General features: G+C 44.9%; 1 protein-coding gene across 2 annotated transcripts; it reads right to left on the bottom strand.

Moving 5' to 3' along the window:
- Positions 1 to 931: 931 nt before the first annotated feature.
- Positions 932 to 5,727, bottom strand: PENK (proenkephalin). Of its 2 annotated transcripts, none has more exons than XM_068188368.1 (3): positions 5,491 to 5,727; positions 4,856 to 4,997; positions 932 to 1,914 (listed from the first exon to the last, which is right to left on the bottom strand). In XM_068188368.1, exons 2-3 carry the CDS (start codon positions 4,991 to 4,993, stop codon positions 1,249 to 1,251), a joined length of 804 nt encoding a protein of 267 aa, XP_068044469.1. In that variant the 5' UTR covers positions 4,994 to 4,997; positions 5,491 to 5,727; the 3' UTR covers positions 932 to 1,248. The 2 variants fall into 2 exon arrangements, with proteins under 2 accessions (XP_068044469.1, XP_068044464.1); XM_068188363.1 differs by having other exon boundaries at positions 5,497 to 5,727.
- Between the last annotated feature and the right edge of the window lie 3,366 nt (positions 5,728 to 9,093).

Genomic DNA, 9,093 nt, shown 5'->3' with positions numbered 1-9,093 from the left:
AAAACAGATCATTAATTTGCCCTTTTTGTAAATAGGTAGTACTGTGCAAAACTGAGATACAGATACTGAAAGCAGAGTCACGGAGGTTTTTAGGCATTGCCATGGTCAAGGCAATTTTCATCATGTTAGTTTAGGTGGGAAGTCACCAGTAACTAGTAGTAGATGGGGGAAAACCACTCACAGACTAGGAATAGAGGAGGACACTCAGAATTATGGAAGGAGCTGTACACTGGGATGGGATCTGGCCTTTGATGTAAGTGCCACCTGTGTAAATTGCAAAGGACCTACAGTGTTAGTGTTGGCTTTTCTGTTTGTTCTCAGATTTGCTTACACTGCCTTTGTTTGAAACACAGAGGTCGGACCAGCACTTTCCTATATTTCAGTTGTGCCAGGTGAAAGTGATTTTTAGCAGCTCTGGTATCAAACACAAAATGATTCCATGGAGAAACATTTGTCAGGTGCCCTGAAAAATCAGGTATTTTTATGCAGTTTTGGATCATGTTTATTTTGCACAAACTACCTTACCACTTTTTAAAATAGTGTTTATTATTTTAAGGCCAAGTATACAATCCTATATTGCATGTATACCAAAGATGTAACTAATCAAACATATAACTGTATTGTACACTGAAGAAATTATTTTAGTGCTTAAAGTCAAACACACTTGTGATTTTTTTCTTTTTTTAATGTCAATTGTTGAACACTGTGAATTATAAATTTAGGCTTTAAATATTTATTCTGTTAACTGATTAAAATTATTATTTTAGTGTTCTAAGAAACAGAAGAATAAAGACAAAAGTATGTTTCAACTGTTGTGTGTGCACTACAAATTCTGTAATTACGGAAAAAAAGTTGGCATTGCTCTGATGGCTTAAAGAAAAATTGAGATGATATTTGATTAAACGACAGAGAAAAAAATAGCACTTCAGAATTTTTGCAGTTAGGATGAAGAATTTATTGTATGTACAGTTAAGCAACTCTACTGTAGATGTAGTTCCTCTTTAAAGAAAACGAATACAGTAATCAAAATAGTTCTAGCATGGAAATTACAATACAGACTGAAACTTGACTAAACCAGAAATTAGTTATTTGACTTGGAAGAACACAGAACCCGAAACAACAAATCGCAGTTTGCATCATTAACCAAGGACAGTAAAAAACTGTACAGTACAAGCAACACGTTACAATAAGTTATGACAAATAAGGCAGTCTTTCTCATTTAGGACAAAAGGGATAAAGGGGAAGGTATTAAAATCTCATAAAACCACCATATCTCTTTTCCATCTCTGGGACTTCTTTGGAATAAGTTTCCCCATCTTCTTCTGAAGGGAGAATGGAGTCGGCAAAGCGCTTAAGGAACCCACCATACCGTTTCTGGTAATCCAGCCACCACTCTGGCCTGCCCACTCTTCTCATGAAGCCACCGTATCTCTTTTGCAGCTCTTTGGCCTCATCTTCCAATTCAGGGCTGCGTTTTATGCTTCTCATGAAGCCTCCATATCTTTTGCTGACATCGCCGTCATTTTCATTTATCTCTCGATAGTGCGCCGCTTCAGGGTTATCCCCTGTTCCTAGAAGCTCCTTCAGCAGATCAGAGGAGTTGGCGAGGGCATCGTCATCTGAGTCTTTCTTCATAAACCCTCCATACCTCTTAGCCAGGATTTCTCCTCCATTAGCTTCATCCTCTGGTTCTGCCCGATAGAGCTCATCCATTTTCTTCATGAAACCCCCGTATCTTTTCATGAAGCCTCCATACTTCTTTGCAAGCAAATGGTTCTCATCCATCTCTTTCTTGTCTCCTGGAGCAATGTTGCCATCCTCAGAAAGATCTAGCTTTGCCAGTTGCAAGAGCTCCTTGCAGGTCTCCCAGGCTTTGGCAGAAGGCAGTTTTCCTTCACATTCTAGTGTACATGCCTGAAAAATGGATGTGGTTTACTGAGAATTATTTGATAGTTACTATCACCTTGCTAAGACCTTATCTTAGATTTACTTTAAGTAATCTTAGATTACTTTAAAAGAGCATGACTGAGTCTCTCTTTTTGAGTGGCTTGGAAGAAATGCTCTTTGGGAACAGCTGGTTTGGTACCTGTCTGTTTTGAAGTTCTTCATATCTCTGAAGGACAAGGTAGTCTCCACTCTAAGAGACAGGCTACCAGATAATAGGAATTGTGGGTCCTCTATGTTAAGGTTGCCACTATGATTCTGTTTCAAAGGAAGCCACAAGTACAGTTCCTGTATCTCCCTTATACTTGTGTGAATTATGATTTATTTTTTTAATTTACTACTGGGAAGCTAAAAACCAATTGTGGTTTGCTTCATAAATGCAAGCGTATAAGTGTATTCAATCTTCATAATTAAAAGTATCATTCATAAATTTTAGAAAAGCTGCACAGCATGGTCATTGCAAAGAAGCCAGCTGTACTGCACTTTTCAGTATCTTCAATGCCCTGCACAGCTTTAAAGGCTGTGGGTTGCCATTAGTTTCTCTTCGTGGTACAGATCATTCCAACATTTACCAATAGAAATATAGAAATACAGACTCTCTTAGGGCAGGATCAAAGTTCCATTTTTACTAGCTGGAAAGCAGTGACCATCAAAGAGAGTGAAAAAAACTCTAAGCTGTGTTGTTTCTGACTGTATTGAAAAATTTTCAGGCTACAACATGAAAAAAAGCTTTCAGTACCTTATGCATGTCTCATAACCTGTCTTGTGATGATAATATCATGGATATTAGCTGCTATTATCTCTCTTGTGTCGGGAATTCTTGTGCAGCCATAACCTTCAGTTGTAAAATAAGTGTTTTTTCTTCTTGCTCGTGGTTTTCATACCACAGTAGGTAAAGAAAAATCATCAATATTTTCAATAAGAGAAACACTCATTCTGACTATAGATTATGTGTTCTAAGAATCCTAACATACTTTAAAATGTGAAATTAAACTCCATCACAGCTCTCTCTGATAGCTTATTGTCCACTGCACAATCTGCCTCTTCAGCCTCACTTTACTCTGACAAATCTAAATATTATTTTTTTGTATGATCACAAGAAAATTAAAGGGATTTATATATTTTATAACACAATAATTTAACTTGCACTACATGTTTATTACTATATATTATAGTCATGATGTAAAGAGAGTAAGATTTCAGCTTCAGTCTGACTTTGGAATTGCTCTAAATCAAAGCAAGAATAGGTCTCTCCCTTTCTTGGTTAGTTTTAATAACCTCCTATAGTCAGATGAACATACTCCATAACTGTGAGTGACCAGGCACAGTGTGAGTGACCAGGCACAGTGTGAAATGTCTCATATCTTACAAATACAATGTAGTAAATTCAGTACAATGTAGTAATTTCAGTAAATTCAGTTATTAGGTTACTAGATACTCATACCTAGAAACAGTAGTAGTAGTATCCAGGAATTGTTCATACATGTTTGACAAATGCAAGGTAAGCTACATTGCTTCTTTACCTATTTAGCTAATAAACATTCTTACAGAACAGGACTTTGATTCTTTCTTTAGTGATTACTGAAGGTGTGCAAAAGAGACTGTCAAAATAGACCTGCAGAACATATACTCTGAAAAGCCCTCCCTCCATAAGGGCAAACTACTCCCTTTTTAACCTTATTTCACACTAAAGCTAAAGTTTGATTTAAAGCTATTGTAAGCAGAGGAGGAAAAAAAAACAAGTAGAGGGAACTGTTTGGCCACCTGTCCAAATAATATTGCCCTTCTGAGCCCGTTATGGTTAAGAGCTCTTGAGCTTTTGGAGTAAGTAGAAGTACTCAGTGGTTCCTAATTCTGTGCAAGGCTAGAGAGCCAAGTCTCCTTTTGCATGATCCCAAGTAACCAGTGACATGATAGGAACAAACATTTAAGATCATTTAGATCTGCCAAGAGTATGATGCCTCATTGTGGGTATTTGAGGTTGGGAACAACTGATGCCACTGGCAAAGTACTTGGCAGCCAGAGTTCCCACCTTCTTCAGAAAGGGCTGAGGGACCCCAGACTTTCACTGACCCCCGATCTTTAAATTTCAAGTCGAATTGCCTCTGTGACTGTTCTTTTAATTTATTTCAACATCTTAAAAATTACAGATAACCCCCACGTCCCAGTCCCTCTCATTCCGGACTTAACACGATTTGTCTTAAAAGCCAACGTCTTCCACAGACATATTCCTAACGCTGTGCAGCACCGTGCAGAGAGGAGCAACAGCGAACTGCTACTCAAATAGGCTTAAAACCCATTTTGTTTTAGTTGGAAAGAGCTGGATGAGATTTCAGGCAGATCTTTTCAGCTCGACAGCCATCCTGCCCGGAGAGAGCTCATCTTACCATGGAGCCAGCGGACAAGGGTCGGGACCCTCCATCCCGTTCTGCTCGGTTTCCCCCACGTCCTGTTAGTGCTGGAATGCCCGGCAGCGACCCCTCCTTCCCTTGCAGAGATGCCCTCTCCGGTGGGATTTCCCTTCCTCCTCCTTACGTTTTCATTAGCCCTTTTCCTGGCTCCCCGCCGGGCTGCTCGGCGGTGTCGTTTGTCCCCATCCCCGTCCCCTTCCGTCGGGCAGCGGGAGCGACGGACGGGCTGGGGGGGCTCCTCGGGGCGCTCTGGATTTGTATCAGCGCTCTCCGCTCGCTCCTCGCCCTCTGCCCAGCACCCCCAAACCCGCTTCTCCCTCTCTCCCCTCTTCAGAAAAAGAGTCTTCCAAGCGACCCCGGTCACTTCCCCCACTTTTAATTTTTCTTATTTCGCTGTTTTTTTCCCGCTCACCCTTTCCTCCCTTCAAAGTTAGAGGGGAAGCGGCCCGGCCGCGGGGATTCGGGGGCGCTGAGGCGTTCCCGGCCCCGGTGCCGCTTACCAGGGGGTGGATGCCGGCGCGGGGTCCCAGGTGGTAGGCGCAGGCGGCGCAGTCGCGGCCGCAGTCGGCCCGCGCCCTCGGGAGCAGGCAGGCGCTGAGGGCCAGCAGCGAGCAGCCGAGTCTCAGGAGCAACGCCATGGGGCTGCAAGAAGGAGAGGTCAGCCGGCAGCCGCCTCCTCCCGCTCCCACCCCCGGCACGGCCTCCCCCAGCCACGGAGCGCGAAAAGGCGGCGTGAAAGGGGTCAAAACCAACTCCGCTAAAATCACGCTTTTTAGAGCCGGGGTGATTGCGCTTGCCAGGTAAGCGGGAGCTTTAAATAAGCAGGCGCTTGGCAGCTGCAAGGCAACTGACCTGCGTTCGGAACGGGAGCGGACCCGGAGGATGAAGCGCCCAGAAGACCCCGTTTGGTGAAAGTGCTCGTCCCCGAACACTTTATACCTCCCTGCCTGCAAAAGCCGGCACCACAGGGGGAGAAGAGACGCACCGCGGAGCGGCACGGGCGGGATCCCGGCCCCTCTCGGGAAGGTTTCCCACCGGGACGCCCCGAACAGCCTCCCCGACGCCGGCCACCAGCCTCGGTAGAACCGCCCTGGCCCTCCCTCGGTCCCGACCGCGGGCAGAGCAGCTCCCTCACTCACACACACGCTGCCCTCGGGGCTCCCGGGAGTTGCCGAGAAAGAAGCTGCGCCTTGCTGAAGCCTCGGCGTCGGAGGCACTATTATTTATAGCGAGACCGAGCAGCCTCCGGAGAAGCCCCGGGGGAGGCAGGCACAGCCGGGCCCGCTGGCAGCTCCAGCGAGGGCGGCTCGGGGGGCGCCGAGCCGAGCCCGCTGCCGGGGCCGGGCGCGCCGCTGCGGAGCGTGTGCGGGCGGCGGCGGCGGCACTTTATAATTCGTGACCGCGGGGAGAAGGCGGCCTCCCCCAATCGCCGTCGGGCTCCCGCTGACGCGGCGACTACGACATCCCCCCCGGCACCACCGCCCCGCCGTCCGTGACTCCAGCGGGGCTTGGGATGAGGGGGTGTGTGTGCCCCTGCCATCGGGGAGCGGGGAGCGGGGAACCGGCCCCAGGAAAGTTACCGGGGGAAGTTTTCAGCGGGGGCGGGCGGGGAATGAGACAGCGCGTGAGTCATGCGGGGGTGGGCGTGAGGGACGGGGCGGCAGCCCCTCGGGGGTAACCCCACTCCCCGGGGCAGCGGCCGCAGGTTCCCGAAAGAGCCTCGCAAAACGCGGAGAGTGGGACTGCGTTTGGGAATTTTCGGTATGGAGTTTGTTTTTTTTTTTTTTTTTTTTTTTTTTTTTTCCCTGTTTGGTTGGGTTTTGTTTGTTTGTTTGTTTTGAATTCTTTTCCTTCTTTGTTTCCTCCGTCTCTGCTACTCCGCCAAACCCCCAAGCTGCAGGTGCTGAGTTCTTGCTGCATGTCTTCTGCCTCTCTCCCTGAGCCTCAGGTGTAAAACAGTCTGGGGGAAGCAGATTTTATTAGACCAAGGAAGAAGACAAGGGTTTTAATTTGAAACGATTGCAATTCACAAGTATGGGTAGATTTGCATTGTTGTCACAATTTTGGTGCCCAGGAAAAAACAAATAGGAATGAACCAGAGAGACGCAAACCTCCAAGCACTTCTACAAGGTTCTCAAACACAGCAGCTAGGGCTGCTCACTGTTGTGCCCCGACTGACATCTTGGGGAGCAGGCATAAAGCAATGACACTGATCCCTGACACCTCTTGTTTGTAGAGGGCTCTGCCCCAGCTGCGTTTCTTTGACTGTCAGATGCCAACTTCTACTTCCAGCCCCAAAGTATTTCTAGCTGGTCTATATTAACTTGATTTTCTCCCAGCATTTTTCTTCAGTTAAAGTGCATTTTCCCTCATCCTGGTGTGTTTATGGAGTGGGATTATTCTCTATAGTCCTCATTTTGCTGAAGTGAACAAGCTGTGCTCTTTATTTTGCTCTGTCCTAAGATGTCATGTGAATGTTCTGCTCTGCATTTGCTTTGGTTGGAGTTCATAATTTCTGTGCATGAGTGATGGGAACAGAACACAGTATGTCAGTTGAAATTTCATTAGGACAATAATGCATAATTATGTTCCCTGGAGGAAGAAGACACCTCAATTTATACCTCCCCAGGTCTCATTTGCCTTTCCTGATGCTGCAGTACATTGATGTCACACACTCACTGAGATACAGCCAGATCTTTATCCTTTAGAAGTAAGAGGAAATCCAGTACTATTACTGTGTAGAAACCATGATTTTTTTTTTGCTGCCTTGTCTTTACATCAGCTATCAGACTCAGGTTAAGGATGCACAAATGAATGTGAAATGGATTTTCAGAAATACATCCATTCAAGCCAAAGGCATTGCTCTTGCCTATAATCAGTGTATGTGAGAAGAGAATCAAGCTCTCTGTTTATGCAGTAATATCAGCCAACTTTATAAGTGAACCCTCAAGAGAAGAGGTAGACATTTAAAAAATCATCCCTGTGGGTATATTTACGTTAGCATGTGAGGGATCTACATTTGGAACAATGAGCAAGTTGCTATGCCACTGAATCAGCAGGATTGCTTTCAAGTTTTTCCTGAGTTGGTTAGGGAAGCACTGACTATCTCTAGAAGTGACACATTTGATGTCTCCTTTGCTGTAAAGTTGCTCAGTACAAGCAGAGCTTTTTGTGATGGACATCATCAGAGTAGTCCTCTGGGTCACTTACTGACTCTCAGCTCTGCCATCATTTATTGGCTTGCTCTCTAATAGTCAGCATGGTGAGACAGGACAGACAGCTCAGTAGTGTCATGACTGTTCCTCCAGCAGCGTGCATGCCATGTCCCTGGGCTGAGGGGCTGCTGCTTTCATCATTCTGCACAAGAGCATCTGTGCTCAGCCAGCTCACTCAGCTCCTCAACCTGCCATAGCCTTCACTACTCTGTTTAATGTCACTCATTGTGCTTCATCTGTTCATGATGAAAACCAGCCAGTGTTAGAATCTCACCGTGTGCAGAGGTGCAGATAATCCCTGTGGGTAAAATACAGATTATAACAGGAAAAGATAAAGGATGAAGTAAGAGTAAAGCATATAAAAAGACTAAATAAAAGACTTGTAAATTCTGTATAGAAGTGACTTAGTGAAGAGGGTTGTTTTTCTGTATATAAGCCTTTTGGCTGATCATGGGAAACAGGGGAAAGGTGGGAAGAGAGCTAGTGTGAAATGCACATCTACAAGGACATTTTCAGCAAGTGAGAGAGAGAGCAGAGGTATCTGTGTACAGGCTGCACTGGGCAGAAGAAATTCAGCTGTGGCTGTTGCAAGTACTACAAATATCCCTGAATCTTTGGTTCATCTGCTTCTTCCTATTTCTCATTTGCATCTTCAGCTGATTCCTCTCTATCACTGGTCCTCATCCTACATCCTTACATCCTTATGGAGGTTGTAAAAGGGTCCCCAAGGCCTGGCAGAGTTGAAAGTGGGAAGAAGGTCCTAGCTGGACTCTTGTTTTACCCTTTCCTACAGTGCCTGCTACAGAGTCCTTTCCTTCCTCCTGAAAGATGCTAATATTCACAGAGGATGTGATACAAGAAAGGAGTGATGTAGAAGATATTTCTTGAAGAGCTCACTTTTCCCAGTGTCAGCAGATGAAAGCTCTGTAATTCCCTGAGTTCAGTTTTGTACAGAGAAATTATTCTTTGCACAGAGAGGATGAAACAAAAAGAGAATTTAGCAAATTTTGCCAAAATACTACAGAGCAAAAACTATGTAAGGAAAATTACTCACTGTATTCATGGAAGGTAATATTTCCTCTGCAATGGTGAACTTAGAAACAAAGAAATAGGGAGGCAGAAAGAGAAAGAGAACACTTTTCACAGCAGTAAAGACAATAGCTTGTTGTTTGCTTCTAATGTTATAATAAAAATGTCCTGGTATTGATAAAAACTTTAGCGTTTGTATAATCCAGAATTACCACAGACACCAGCTGCTTTTTATCTGCCATCAAAATATACCAGCCAAAAGAAAACAGTTTTTACAACAGTAGTGCTTGCAGTGCCAAGGGCCCCGTTGCCCTATGGTTTGTCTAACTCCCAAACTTAAGGCAGAACGAGGTGAAGTCAAGATGAATTTGTCTTCTTTTTACTGATCGAGAACACAATCTGAATGAATTTCTGAACTGTAGCAAAAACTGAGCAGCTGAATTAGAGATGAAATTCTCTCTTAGAATTCACATAAGTATCTTTTCTGCAGGACC

This window comes from Anomalospiza imberbis, chromosome 1 (genome assembly GCF_031753505.1).
Source record: "Anomalospiza imberbis isolate Cuckoo-Finch-1a 21T00152 chromosome 1, ASM3175350v1, whole genome shotgun sequence".
In the NCBI taxonomy this organism is placed as follows: Eukaryota; Metazoa; Chordata; class Aves; order Passeriformes; family Viduidae; genus Anomalospiza; species Anomalospiza imberbis.
This window is presented reverse-complemented; position numbering and strand designations above follow the sequence as displayed.

What these genes read in the sequence shown, in the direction of transcription:
- PENK (XM_068188368.1), bottom strand. Translation starts at nt 4,993, where the DNA reads ATGGCGTTGCTCCTGAGACTCGGCTGCTCGCTGCTGGCCCTCAGCGCC. An exon ending in GCGCCGGCATCCACCCCCTG is followed by an intron (nt 1,915 to 4,855) that starts GTAAGCGGCACC and finishes TCCATTTTTCAG; the next exon opens with GCATGTACACTAGAATGTGA.